Source organism: Melanotaenia boesemani, chromosome 7, assembly GCF_017639745.1.
Source record: "Melanotaenia boesemani isolate fMelBoe1 chromosome 7, fMelBoe1.pri, whole genome shotgun sequence".
In the NCBI taxonomy this organism is placed as follows: Eukaryota; Metazoa; Chordata; class Actinopteri; order Atheriniformes; family Melanotaeniidae; genus Melanotaenia; species Melanotaenia boesemani.
In genome coordinates this window covers 19,179,512-19,194,463 of record NC_055688.1, presented here as the reverse complement: position 1 = coordinate 19,194,463, position 14,952 = coordinate 19,179,512, and the positions used below count along the sequence as shown (strand labels likewise).

The following is a 14,952-nucleotide window of genomic DNA, read 5'->3' as shown; positions in this document are numbered from 1 at the left end:
AGTTGAACTCCAAGAAATGCTGGATTTTTTTCTTTTTTTTTATTGTCCTTGCATTTCTTTTATTCAGTGCATTTGCACACAACATAGCAACATTGTGCAACCCTAATTATCACTGAATAGCAGTGGTGCAGTATTAGTCATTAGCCTTTCCTTTTGAAAAGAAGATGGGGTAATATAAAATACATTGGCAGGCATTAAACATTAAGAAGCCACTCTGATATTCTGCAAAACAAGCCCCCAGGGTCATATCATCCACTGTAGAGAGTTAGCTTACCACACACACCAAAAAACTGGGCGTGCTAAAACATTTAGTGATGATTCTCTCATTCTAAGCAACCTGATCACATGGCATATTTTAAGTAGGGGTGGGAAAACGAGCTGATCAGCTGTAGCCTTCAAAACTGTCTTACGGTTGATCTGAAATAGATTCTTCTTGTATAACTCTGCAGAAATGGTAGGAAACTTAGATGTTCAGACAACTTTTCTTTCTTTGATTGTAAGTAGATCCATCCAACTGCAGAAAATCACCCAAAACATTCATGAAATGAAAATCCTAATAGAAACAGACACAAAAAAGCTTGTCTTAGATTTTACTGCATGTATTGGTGCAGTACACCTGATTGCAGCAATATGTTGTCAGAATGAGGTTACACAAACAGAAGAAAGAAATTAAGTAGTAATTAAAGTAAGTAACTAAAATCCGACACCTAAAAGCTGAGGATAAGCATATCTCACTTAAACTAACTGGCTTGCTTAAAAGCAAACAGTAACTCAAAATATCTGCCTGGTTTATTTTGGTTCTGCTAACTTAACATTGTGTAAAATTTAAGAGTGCTCTAATTAGATTTTTAGGGTTGATCACAGATTGCTGAAAGCAGGATTGGCTGATGATGATCAGTGATTACACTTTTTAATTAAAGCCTTTGATTTTCACTTTAATATTATTTACTAATAAGCTATTTTCCACAACATTTAAGATTAAATATTAAATTAAGAGATGAGAAAGTCATCATTTGACAGTTTATTATAATGCAATGTGTGCACCAGATCATTCTTTCAGACCACAACAGTTAGGTCTTGGTAATTTGGAATGATTTAGACCTTTAAAAAAAAGCATTTCTTCACATAAAATTAGTCACATTTTATGAAAAAAAACACAATATAATAGAAGTCAAATGGGAAAAAATGCTTTAAGTTAACTTAAAATCCTACAGAATAAATAAAATGTAAGCTTTTCCCTGTGGGCTACTAATGTTTTTCCATTTTCTTTTGATTAATTTGTTGGTTGTGAAGCATTAATTACCAGGCAACTTGAATATGCTGCTGTGGCCTTGTCTCATGTTATCCCTTGACTGAACCATAACCTTATTTCTTTATTTATTTTTCATGCATGAAATATAAGATTCTTGTGTAAAATCATCTGTGACTTACAAATATAGCTGCAGCTGCTGAGCGGTAGCTTTGGTAATGTGTGTATATCTGCAAACTAGTGCTCTACGTCTGTCTATTAGTATTTTTAGATGGAATAAAACACATTTGGATACACAGAGTAATGATATAACAACACAAGGATTTGAAGTCAACTTGAGCAAACTTCTTTTTGCCAAGCAGTAAAGCTTGATGACTGACAAGTCCTGTTGTCCTCTGACAGGTTTAGTCTAAATAAATAATGAGCAGTGTCTGAACAATCGGAGAACCCACAATAAAGTAAATTATTTTACATTTATTTTAAAAAGAAAAGAAAAAAAGAAAGCATGTAGTTGTTCCAGTAAAGTTTGGATTTTTGGTCTGACCTTTTACATAACCAAGGGACCAAAGTTTATGAGCTTAAAGGAAAAAGAAAACAAAAAACAAAAAACAAAAACAGGATTTAAATAAATATTGTTGAATAAATAACTTTCAACAAACGAAAATTCCCAACATTAAGTCAAAGCTTAAATTTTAAATCCTGCTAAATGGATCATATAACTCCAGTCCTCAGATCTTTACATTATCTTCCTGTCTGTCAAATAACTGACTTCAAATTCCTGCTGTTAGTTTACAAAGCACTGAATGGTTTAGACCAAAATACATTCAGGATCTTCTGTTTTGTTATGAACCAACCAGATCCCTCAGGTCATCAGGATCAGGTCTACTAAACGTGCAGAGGCAGCGTTCAGCTTTTATGCTCCTCACATGAGGAACAAATTCCCAGAAAACCGCAGGTCTGCTTAAACTCTCCGAGGTATTAAATCATGGTTAAAAACGTTTCTATTTGCTGCCTTTTATCACAACAGCTGTTAATTCCTCACAGTGGAACCTTTATTTCTTGCATCTTATTTATTTTATTTTACCTTTTTCTGGTTTTTAATTTCTTTAAAGTTTGTATTTAATGCACTTTCTAATGCTTCCTGCACCCCACTGTAATGCTTTTAATGTTTTATGTAAAGCATTTAAGTCTTGTACATGAAATGTGCTATACAAACAAACTTGCCTTTCCTAAATACCTGTGGGGTTGTTTTAAGCTCCATTGTGTATACTATGAGAATAATTTAGAATTTCGCTAGGATACTAAAGTTAGCATTACTAAATACAACCCTTTATAATTACACATTAGCACATTAACTCACTGAGGTCAAGGTAAAAATGAGCTTTGAGGCTACATGGAAATATTACAAATTGACCCTAAACTAAACTATTTATAATGCAGGAGGAACCAAGAAAGGTGTTTGCTTGATGGGAGTAGAAAAGACCTGCAATAGCTACTGTGGGAGCATAAAATGATAGTCAGCATGTACTGCAGATAACCAAACAGCTTTTATACTAATCACCATGAACAGCTTCCAAGATGTGCTAAAGCATGATAGAACAACAAAACCTCTGCACAAGAAAAATAAGAACAAATGGGCAAAAAAATTACAAGGCTCTAAAGTTTAGAGAGTATATTTGCAAAGTAATCTAAAAGCCTAAAAACCAACACCACTTAATCCCCTCAACTGTAAGTAAGAAATCTTTCCAAGAATGCTTTTGGACACGCTCCCTGTCAGAGATGCCAAACCGTGAGTAAAACAACATCATGGTCAGATAACTTATTAACTACGTTGTTTTTCAGCCACAAGATGACCTTGTTGACCTTATGTGATGGAGGTGATTCTGCTTGTACAAGCTACACATACTTCTGTAATTCATGTTAAACATTTTACCCCAATTCTGACTTAAATAAACAGACATCTCAACGTTTCCCATACAGATTTTATTCAAGACTCATGGAAAAAGATAATAATGCATTTTAAGTCAATAGCTTTGCTTCGTATGTCTTTTTAATTTGCTGGTGTTGAACGTAATATAAATAATTATCCTTGGGTGAAATGTTTGTAGTCACGTACAGCCGCAGGTAAACCGCTGATTAAATTATTACTGAATGTGACTTAAAAATGTGAAACTTATGAAGACATTGAAAATAAAACATCAACTTTTTTTTTTTTTTTCTTTTTTTTTAATAAAAAATAAAACATCAACTTTATGTGAGCTGAATAAAAATCCTATTAGCTCCCAACCTTGGGCTGATAAAAGCAAGTCGCTGATCCAACGTGGACTTTTCAAGTGTTTAAGTGTTCATTATAAGATAGGTTCTGTCTGGTTTCAAGGTTGGAAGTACTGTAGGAACACAGGACACATCACCATCATTTTGCCAGTTAAGCTGTGACTCTGGGACAAAGAGGATATGGGGACTGTTGAAGAAATTCAAACAGGAGAGCCAGCTTAAATCAATAACGGCAAGGTCATGAGCATACCCATGCTGTAATGTCAACAATACCAGAGAGTAAGAATATGCACCAGACAGAGCACCACTAAAAAGGAACTAGGAGACTAGCTGTCCTGTTTTACCAAACTGCACAATAGAACCAGGGCCCTGAAGCCCAAAGCACATGGACCTGACTCTTCCCACACAAACAAGGTTCAGAGGACCCTTCCCTTGCTGATTCTGTTAGCCAACAATAATAGCAATGAATCGCTTTGTCAAGCTGTCAGTTCTTTAAAAGTGGACCTTTGCCAGGCTTTCTGAGACTATCTGCTTCCACTGAGCCAGTGTGTATTGTTGTTTTTCATTGTCCTCCTTATCGCTTTGTTATACAGATATCACAGTGGGGTGACTCTGATGTCTCTCTGAATCTGATGAAGCTGACCTGATATATACAAGTGACCTCTGTCCACCAGCACCATGAATATTGTAGGCAAATGAGAAACAGAGACAAAGAGTGTGACAGAGAAGTAGGCTGAATGCAAATGTGATTGTGCATTCACACTAGAAGGAAACTAACACACATTTATTGTTTGGATGAAAAATGACACAATTGCACAGGGAGCAGAAGACAAAGAGATAACTGACACATCTATCCATTTGCATGGACCATACGTATGTTTGCATGCCGGGTGCATGAAGATGAAAATAAGTGTGGAATTGCGAGAAATTACATGGAGCACAGATGAATGGTGGGAGCCAGGACTGTCTGCCAGCATTCAGGGATGTGTACATCATCTCTGAGGCGTTGATGGGCCCTAATGCAGAATAAGGAGAGCCAATCAACTCCTATCTATCCACTCTGCCAGGGTGACACATCGTAGGGGTACTTCAAGGCCAGCGCACTGCCACATTCTGCTGACAAATCATTACATTAGACATGTCGACGGAGGAGGAAGATAATAAGATTGAGTTACAGAGTTTCAGATACATTATGAACACCTCTTGCTTCCTCTATTCCTTCCATTCTCACTATAACCTTTGATTATTAATTCCCTGCTTCACTGTCATAGGCAAAATCTTGAATGGAAAAGAGTTTTGCAGAGCCCTCTTTTCATCAAGTGCTACAAAAACAGTTGAAATAGAACCACAGATAATGGGGGGATCTCATCAATGCCCATCATCGTGGACGTGTTTGGTGGAAATGCATGTTAAAGTTTTTATTTTTAAAGGTTGTTTTGTTAATTATTTCTTAAAGGTCATATTCAGCCATAAAAAAAAAAAAAAAACATCTGTAAGTAAGAAAATATGCTAAATGTTTTAAAAAACATCACATTTGTAAAAAAAAAGTCCAATATAAAAGGCAATATAATGAAAACATATCTGAGTAAGTAACGACAATTTGAGACTGACTTGGGACTAAGAGATACAAGATCACAATACTTGTTAAATATTCATGGTTCAAAGGTAATTATGATTCTGTCTTGTATATAGAATGATGTGTAGAAGCTTTGGGGACTTTGGGTGGAGCTGATCAGCAAGACATGATACTAAACATCCATTCATTATCTATGCAACAGTTTTAAATAATGGTATCCATGTTGTTGCCTAATCCTGATATCCTGATTTGTATACAATCTGGGTTGCTTTAAATTGCTACAAAGCACAAATTTTCCCACAAAGAAATGAACAGCACTCTGCCTGCAGCACCATCTGACCAAAGGCAACTTTAGCAATATGCCAGCCCAGCACATTATCTGCTGAGGCTTCCCTCTGCCCGTACTGTCAGATATGAAACAAATTCTGCAGGGAAACCCTGGTGAAAATTTAGCTTCTACATTTAGACAAACTGGTGTTGCTCGCAGAGTAAATATGGAAAACAAATGGATACAAAAATCTTATCTTGAGAAATTTTGTCTGTTTACTGTACATCAAGTAAACCTGTAAATGACAATTATTCATCACTTTATTAGTTGTTTTTAGAATTTTTGCACAGAGCTGCATGCGTCCCCCTTCATTCAACCGGCACCTAAACCCCATTATTCACTTGCTATTATTTTAGGTGTACACAATCGCCCACTCCTTCTAACATTAGCAAGATGGTAAATTCAGCTCCTTTTATTATTTGCCAAGCCATGCAGTTGCATCCTTATTTTCTGTATGTGTGTGCATCTGTCTGTGTGGATAAATGGTGATTGGCGTGTGGCTGAAAGTGGGTGGTGTGGAGTGATTAATCAGCGTAATGAGTGTAGATGAGCACTGTGCAGATGGAGCCCACACTCAGGACTGTGTCACACAGCAGGAGGTCTCTTTGCTCCCCTTCAGTGCCTCTGTATAGTTTTAACTATGGCTGTAACTGCATTTCTCTGGCATGTGTTGCCTCCTTGTCTGTCTAATTCGTAAGCTCATTTCTGCCTGATTTGGCTTTATAATCACCTCATTCTTGTTTCACCAGGATGGTTATCTAAGTATACAATTAGCAATATTTTTGTGTAAATAAAAATTACTCATGTTAGTTTTGCTTCTCTTTCCTAATTTCCAAAACAGAATCTGACATTTGTGTGTGAAGTGAATTCTGCTTACTGTCAAAAACCATTTGCCAAGTCTTCAACCTTCAAATGAATCAAATGAATACATTTAAAGTGCAACACTATAGATAATTTACTGCTCAGATACAGTGGATATTTTGCCTGTGGGTTCAAGCGGTTGTCTAATAGATTTGGCTTGACTTTAATTAAATAATTAGATAATAGATGATTAACCTTAATTTTTTAGTAATAAAACGCACATAATTTTTATGTCTTCGGCTATTCTCAAACGCATTACACAACGCTAGTAAATAAATGCATAAGCAAGTGTTGCATACATGGGTCATAAAAGGGTGGAAGTACATAAAAGTAAATCCTGCTTCTTTACCCATTTTCTTCTGAACATAAACAATATTTCATAAAATAGTAGCATGACTCCAGCTGAAAACTACAACTGTTTGAGGTCTACAGTTCGGAAATGGGGCATTACAAATAGTGTGAAAAACTAAGTAATGCGTCCAGAGAAATAATGAGGTTAAGAACAAAAGGTGCTGCTAACCATGTGCATTTTATGTACTGATTAACAGTAGGTGTGAGCACCACTAAAAAGCAGATGTTTTGGTGGTGTGCTGGTCTGGACCATTCAAATTTATGTAAACAAAATGGCAAAGAGGAAAGACATCAGTAATGATCTTGGAGAAGCAGCTGGGAATGGTCATAAAAGGCCATTTCCAAACCATTTGGACACATGATGGTACAATCAGAAAAAGTTGCCTTTTGTTGCGCTGCCTCTTTTCTCCAGGAAGAACATGACAGCACAGCTTAAGTTTGCAGAGCTGCATATGAACAAACCATAAGACTTCTAAAAAAATTACCTTTGGAAAGATGAGACCAAATTTAAGATGTTTGGCCACAATGAAACGGCGGCACATTTACAACCAGCTAAACACACCAGCAAATGAACATCAAAATGGCTGAACAGGAAAAGAATAAAGCTGTTGCACTGGCACAAAATTGTGACCCCGAGCTGATTGAAATGCTGAGGCGGAATCTCAAGAGAGCTAAGTACAAACAAATGTCTGCAAATATCAATGAACTGAAACAACACAGTAAGGAAGCACGAGCTAAACCTCCTCCACAACAATGTGTGAGATAGATAATATATCACTCTCATATCACCTCTCACAATAAACCAGGTTATTACTGCTGAAGGTGGCTCTACAAGCTACTGCATCAGGTGATACTTTTGGCTTGTTTTGTTAGTAAATAAATAAATATGTGGTTTAATATCTCACATGTTGATGTCTGATGCTGTATTTAGCTGCATTTTTTTTAAAGATCAAGTAAGGACAACATGGCTTTTTATGTATGTCCTGTCCTGATGTATAAATCACTAGAATTAGAACTGGAACTACCCGCAGTGTAGTTCCAGTTAGTTATGCTACTTGCTATCAGTACTTTGATCAGGGTCAGTTAAATGGCAGCTGTTCGATGGCGAATGGACTGTGTCTCCCTGTAACTCAAGCAGACCTCTTTATGCCAGTCCAGTCATTTGTCTGGTGCTGTGTGCTGTGAGGGCCTGGTGGGGATTTGCTTGGGACACGGCTCTCCTGCTGGCAGACACAGACTACTGAAAGGCTGAAGGTGGAAAAAGGTCAACACCTTAACTTCCTTTCTCTTTCACAAAGCAGAGGGGGGTATGCCATCTCATAATGTACACTCTGTACTTTCAGCCAGATTACCAGCCTATTAAAGGTTATCAGAGCTCAAAAATAATAGCCCTGCAGGGCAGCTCTCTGGATGGGCCCCATCTAAATATATATTGCCTCTCCACCTGATACTGGTGTCTATGTTCCAAGCAGTGGGAGGCCAACAGACTAGCTGCTGTGCAAGTCTTTGTTGATAAGCTATGTAGGGAAGGACATACAGAATATATCAGTAAAGAAAAAAATAAGTTTTTTTTCCCCCTAAGACCTCTGGACTTCAGCTCAAACTCAGCACGTGAACAATGCCCACTGCTGCTTGTAAAAAAAACTAAACTGCTCACAGCACAATGCATCTCTGCCAAGATTTGATTAAAATCAAATCTTTTTTTAAGGTTTACACCTCCTACTGATGAAATAAAGCACAAACAGAGGACAACCCGATTCCTTTAGTCACAAGGACATTGCAAAATAAGAAACATTAGTGAAAATTGAGTCTAACGTTGCCCAGTGATGCCTCTTCACCTCAGATGCACCCGCCCTGTTTTCAATTAATGCTTTCTCAGACAAGAAAAAATAAATAAATAAATAAAAAAAGATGGGAACAAAACAAGGAGCCTTTAGGAAGCTCATCAATCATGGTTTAAGACAAAGGAAAGAGGGAAGGAGGGTGGAGTTGAGAAGACTTTGCCAAGCCTTGTCCTTCACCATCCATTATAAGAGGATGAATGGGGGTGGGGGGGGTCTCTGCAGTCCACTTGAGAATGGACAGACTGACTTGTGCCAAAAACAAACCATAGCTGGTTTTTAAAATGGGGTCACTGAGCTATCCACCAGACACAGAAATTCAAAACTTATCTTCTCACACGAATGCAAGAGGAAATTCTCTTTTCTTTTCTTTTTTCCTCTGGCACACTTTCCCATGACGGCCACACAAACACGAGCTCACACATTTCAGAGTGTAGACATAAGTGTGTGTTTGAGTGAGTGAAGGAGCCAACACACCACAGTGAGCATCAGTCTTACCTGGATGAGTGATTCACTCAGTCTTTCCTCATCTACCTCCAGCACAATGTCCCGGATCTCTTCATAAGGCAGGCGGAACGAGCCCAAGAAAATTGCTGTTGTGATGTAGAGAGAACAGAGTCATTTCCTATCCTTTTTCATTAGACTGCAGGGTTCAAAAAGATATTTCAGCACTCATCATTCCTCAGACAAAATGACCACAGACCTTACTTTGCCACTTGGACAAACTGTGTCATCCTGACAAAAACATAAAAAAAATAAAAGAAAACATCAAGATTTCCTTGTGAGGTACCACAGTAACATGTTTTTTTCTGTTCTGTTTATTTAAGTATATTTAAGAAAATCTGAAATATAACTACTCCCATAGTAAGAGTAATGATTGTAGGCAGGATAAGCGCGTGTCATCTGAGAAAGCAACATGTTTTTGTTTAGGGGGAGATACAAAGGGGGACACAGAATTTGCCTCAGGGGGGAAGCCTGGTGGTTGTTTTATACTCCAGGTGGGTGGCTATATTGGAAACTGGAGCTGATGGTGGATCCAGGTGGAAGTCACAGGTGGAGTTTTGGTAATGAGTTGGAAGAGAGTCACCCAACAGCTGCTATATGACTGTAGCAGTGGGACCTGATGTCTCTGTCTGATGGGCAACAAACAGAGATAGTTTTTTTTTTTTTAAGAAAACTTAGTGCATATAATATATCAGGATACAACTCATATCACATTAACTCTCCCTTTACAGTGTCCCGTTTTACTTTTCTAAATGCTCTGTGAGTATTATATGAGCTTGTGGTGCCGATGTGGGTTTATTAGTGGAGATTAAGGAGTGCTCTTTAGCAAAAAAAAAAAAAAAACAACTTTGTACAACAGCTAAACAGTTGTCTTACATCTTGCTCAGATGCACTGAAACATCTTTGAAACTTTAATTTGTGAATAAAAGAAGTATTTTAAGTCAAGCTGTGGACCTCTGTTAGCCCAGCACTAAGGGGGGAGTATTTTTAACCCCCCTTTCCCATTGAGTGACGCTCCGTTTTTCAACAGCTGCTGTTCAGAACCCAACTGTGTGACGCAGTGGATTTTCACAGCTGCTGCTTATTCTATGCTTTTAAACAATTTAAATTACAGTTTGGTATTTAAACCAATTAGAAAATGTGGCTAAATAAACCAGTAAAAAAAAACAGCTTTTGAAGAATTGCAGTGCTTATGATAACAGCGTTCAGAGTGTGATATTTTGTAGTCTTTGCATATCAAATAAAATTCTTTAAAAAATAAAAAATAAAAAAACTGACAATGTTTGAGGCCATGATACATTTTAATTCAGTACAGTATCTTTTCTGTATTAGGCTAAGCCACTTTAACTGTAAAAGTTAAGATGAGCTGCCATTAAATAGCAGTTCTGTTGCTATGTTGCAGGTAATGTTTCAATATGGGTCTAACAAGACTTTCATATACATATACCTGAAACCCAAGATCACTGACTAGACTTGTGCAGTTAATTTTCTCTCCAATTAAAGCTCCTCTTAAAGGGGAAAAAATGACCAAAAAATGCTCCTTTAAGCTGTAAATGGCATTCTAAAATTGTCCAGCGTAATCTGCATCATTTGGGTGTTCAGGTGCGAGCCATCCTGTAGTTTACTGACCGTGCTGGGCACAAGATTGCATAGACAGATTGATACAATTTATCAGATAGTTGTATACATAATCATTATACCAGGAAACATAAAGTGACACTGACATCACAATCACTCATGTTGTGCCACTACCCATCCCAGTCACTGAAGCTGCACATCAGAATTGAAAAAGGGAGCTTGGCGGGTTCAGCGTCTGGCAGTGAAGATGATCTATCATGCGGTGGTATGTGTCAATGCAGCTCAGGAGAGCTGTGTAGTCATGTACGACAACATGCCTCCCACCCATTTCCTTTGTGAAGGTGAGGTTTTCAACACTTATTTTTGCTTCCTGCCAAATTCCAAACCGATCTGCCGGTTCTGTAATCAGACATGGCTGTGACACCTATCAACATTGTCACAGCCCATACACAAGCACAGCAACATGACTTGCAAATGCACACAATCACATGCACACAGATAGAGAACACTTCTCTATGGTTCATCCTTATGTTGGTGCCACATGGCCCTTCCTGATACCAGACCCATGTGTAAATTAAACATAAAGGGAAACTTGGAAGATGAAGTAAATACTAAATGTTTATAGTCGTCCACTTAGGCTGCTAGAGATTCAAAAGACCCACGTGGAGATTCAGTAGTCAGCTGTTTAAAAAATTAACATTGCAAGCAGTTACACATACAAGACTTGTGTCTCCTATTTTACTGTCAGGAAAAAAAAAAACTCAGTGATTCAAAATCCTCACATAGAAAGCCTTAAATTTTCTGTTCCACCCGCAGTGGAGCTATGCTGAGAGTATGCAAATGGCTGCGTTGCAAAAGTAACACTGATTTTTCTGACAGAAAATGATACGGTCATGATGTACTGGTGCTAAATGTGATTACAAAAATAATCCGCAAAACATAACTCTATCAACTTACAAAGATTCTGTGCAGTCTTGGCATCCAAGATACGAAGCTCCTTTGCCTTTTTCTTGAATTGTGGTACCCCGGCATCAGCCTCGTCCTTCAAATCTTTTTTCACTGCAAGAAAAAAGCAAAGCAAAAAAATTGAAAAAACAATATTGTCCACAATTACTTCTTGTGTAGTAATGTACTCTGCAACAAAAACAAAAAAAACTAGTTAAAATGTGCCGTTTTAGTTTTGTGCTCAGGCTTAAATTCATGACAGCGCAGCAGATGTGGTGTACAATAAAGTCACTGATTGGCTAAATGGAAACAAAAAATGGACCCACATGTGCATATTTTGCATTAGCGGACAGTACTGTCAACAATGTCCCATTTGTTTGTGAATGCCAATTTTTCTGTCATTGCCAGAGAGATGGCTGATAAGCACAACTCTTCCATTACCCCCTCAAACAAATCCAAGAAAGCAACATTAAACCTGAGACTGAACATACCAAACTGATTCAAGAGAGCATTTTTTTCATAAAGGATGCACCACTGAGTCTGAATACTGAGGAAAAACCACATCAGCACAGATTTCTCTTTATTTGAACTACAAAAACATCAGGTCTGTCCATGCACACGCCAATAGGTCAACATTTCTAAAGTGCAATTACAGTACTGAGGAGGGAGTTTAATTTTTCACAATAAAGGAGGGAACGAAGAGAAAGAAGATTCCTTAGATCCCTCTCTCTCCCCTGATGGTTTATGAGAAGCAGCACACTTTGTTGCTAATCATCACAACCGCTCTGTTTAAGCCCAAGGTGGGAGTCTCAAAGGAAATCTAGAACAAACAATCTGCTCCCTTAGTGCTGGCTTGCATATTTGAAGAAAGAATCAAAGATGCAACATCTCCTGGGCAGCCTGAAGAAGCAGTGCTTACGGCACCTTCCTAACTCTGCTGTGTGCTGTCAACAAATCACAACAACAGGGATGCAGTTGTTTACTGTATAAATTCTGCTAACATGGTGTAAGTATAAACTAATGCAATGGTACAATGCTGTGATTGTGAGGCAGAATATTAAAATATTATTTTAAGAGATTACAGAAGTTAGTGCTCTAAACCTGATCAAAGTACAGCACACAGTCTAATGCATGCATTTGTTTTTGTTTTTCTCTTTTTTCAAAGTATAATGAACCACGTGGTGAGAAGAGGAACTGGAGTGTTCATGAACTTATCGAAATGGATGCTAAAACCCAATTAATCATTAAGTGAAGGAGTATAGCTCCTAGATCTAAGAATCTGTCATTAAAAAAAGACAGCGTTCATATTGTGTCAGTCTGTCTACCAATAAAAACATTAGAAAAGGAACTAATTGTGTGACCCTGAGCCATTCCAGGTGGAGACGTTTGTTTTGAAAAACATTAAATCAAGTTCATTCACAAATGTGGTGTGGGTTACTAAAAAGAGAGAGAGAAAAAAAAATCCTATACCTTTACATCATTCAGCCAGAACATCAAATTGCTCTGTATTCCCACGGTTCTAGAAAACCGTGAGTACAAGCAATCTTGTGGGGCTTTGACACTTACAACCCATACCATCAGTTGTGCAGATTAAGTGCACCTATAACAACAGCATTCCTCAACAGCACAGGCTCAAAGTGCCCCGAAAGTCCTCTGGAACAACTTGAGCGCTGGCGACAGACCAGTGCACAGATCCGGTTTCCAGACAGCTTAAGTCCCAATGTGATTGAGCACCTTTGGGATGCATCCAAACAAGTCTCATCCACAACAGCTCCATTCTGCAACCTATAGGACCCAAAGCATCTGCTGACAAACGTCAAGTGCAACACACAGTCAGCGCTCCTGTACCCACACCGCAATGGGTCAGAACTGTATTGAGCCATGAGGGGAAGCTACACAATGTAAAGGAAGCTGCTCTGATGTTACTCATCTCCACGTTTCCTAGTTCAGTTTAGATAAACTACAATGAAACTGATGATACATTACCACCTTATTGCTGCCCCTTTGTTATGTCACTGATATAATCTGCTTTTAAATATAAAGCAAGTGCATCTTATATTGTTATTTTTTTTAAAACATTTGATTTTATAAGTACATGCAATTCTCCTACATTGTGTGTCAGTAGTTTTATTTTATTTTTTTTTTCACTAATCAGGTTTCTTCCAAATCCACCAGATGATGACGACACAGAATAAATATTAATCACTTCATAAATAAATCCAGTGACAACAACAGAGCGTCCACAGAATCCTGCCTCACATACACTGAGTCAGTGAGTGTTTGGGGCCAAGGAATCATGCTGTTTGTCTCATGCAGAAAGAGACTTGGGAAAAAAAGAAATTAGAGAGCCAATGAAAATAAAGAGCATGAGGAAACATCGATCTCCCTCAGAGAGTGCCCTGGAGACAAAGAGCAACTTAAACTGAGAATGGGAATTTGGCTGCTTTTTGTTCTAAATTGTTCTCTAAAACCTCTATTATCTATTCCCTCTACTGCCACTTTAATCTCTCACCGCGGTACCTTACTCTCTCAGCAGGGTGCTCTCCGCACTCTGGTCAGCTGTCTTCGCCCTTGCCTCCAGGGCTCCATGCATTATAAAGTTAAATAGGAAAACAGTGCATTTAAAAATCTGAAACAGGCAAATTTCTTCCTAATGCCATCCTATACAGCTCAGAGCTCTCCTGCTGGGTATTGAGTTGTGGCTTCAGTAGGCTGATTTCTGCTACAGCATTTGCTAGCTGACTTAATTATGCCACAAGTCACATGCTTCCTCTGAGCTCCACATGTGAACTGATGGGCCCTGGAGGGCTTTCACACATTCAAGCTGCCGCACTAGTCAGAGTCCCAGGTGTGTGGCAAGGATGAATGTAAGTGGCACATACCCAGATGGTTAGCCACAACCATAAAGTTTCATAAACTAACCCAAAAAACCCAGAAGCTGTTAGAAAATATCTGAAAATCCCAACTCCAACTTGCTTTAAGACTTGTATAATTTTTGGTTGTTGCTGTTTCCTTTTCACAATGCTAAAACTTTGGAAATGCACATTCATCCCATTCGTTTTTGAGCCAAGAAAGCTTAACCTGTCCAAAAGTGCAGGTCTACAACAGCTGATCCAAGTTTTTGCCAATATTTAAACGTGTTTTACTAGTTGCCCAGTGGCTAAAATGTAATACTGTGACAACAAAACCATCCCTCATGCAAAGAGTTATATTTGTCAATAGAATCTTTCAAGCAATAACACAGCGGCGAGCCATTTGTGATGGGAACAATGTGGGAGGGCTTTTTGGCAGCTCGTTGGTTTCCTTGAAGCTGTTGTGTACAATGGAGTCCTTTCACAAGGCTGCATTATTTTTGTGCCAGGCTGTCAGATGAAAACACAGTGATAACAAAATCTTAATTACAAGCAAACGCGAGCATCACCAACATATATTAATTGTTGTTTGG

The 14,952-nt window shown here is 38.2% G+C and overlaps 1 protein-coding gene across 7 annotated transcripts in view; it reads right to left on the bottom strand.

Annotated features, from left to right (window-relative positions):
- diaph2 (diaphanous-related formin 2) overlaps window positions 1-14,952 on the bottom strand; it is a 367,693-nt gene that overhangs the window by 156,989 nt on the left and 195,752 nt on the right. For all 7 annotated transcript variants that reach the window (XM_041989577.1, XM_041989581.1, XM_041989580.1 and 4 more), the window contains 2 exons: window positions 11,520-11,621; window positions 8,979-9,073 (listed from right to left, as the gene is read on the bottom strand). In XM_041989577.1, the coding sequence (XP_041845511.1) occupies window positions 8,979-9,073; window positions 11,520-11,621 (197 nt within the window). The remainder of the gene's footprint in view (window positions 1-8,978; window positions 9,074-11,519; window positions 11,622-14,952) is intronic.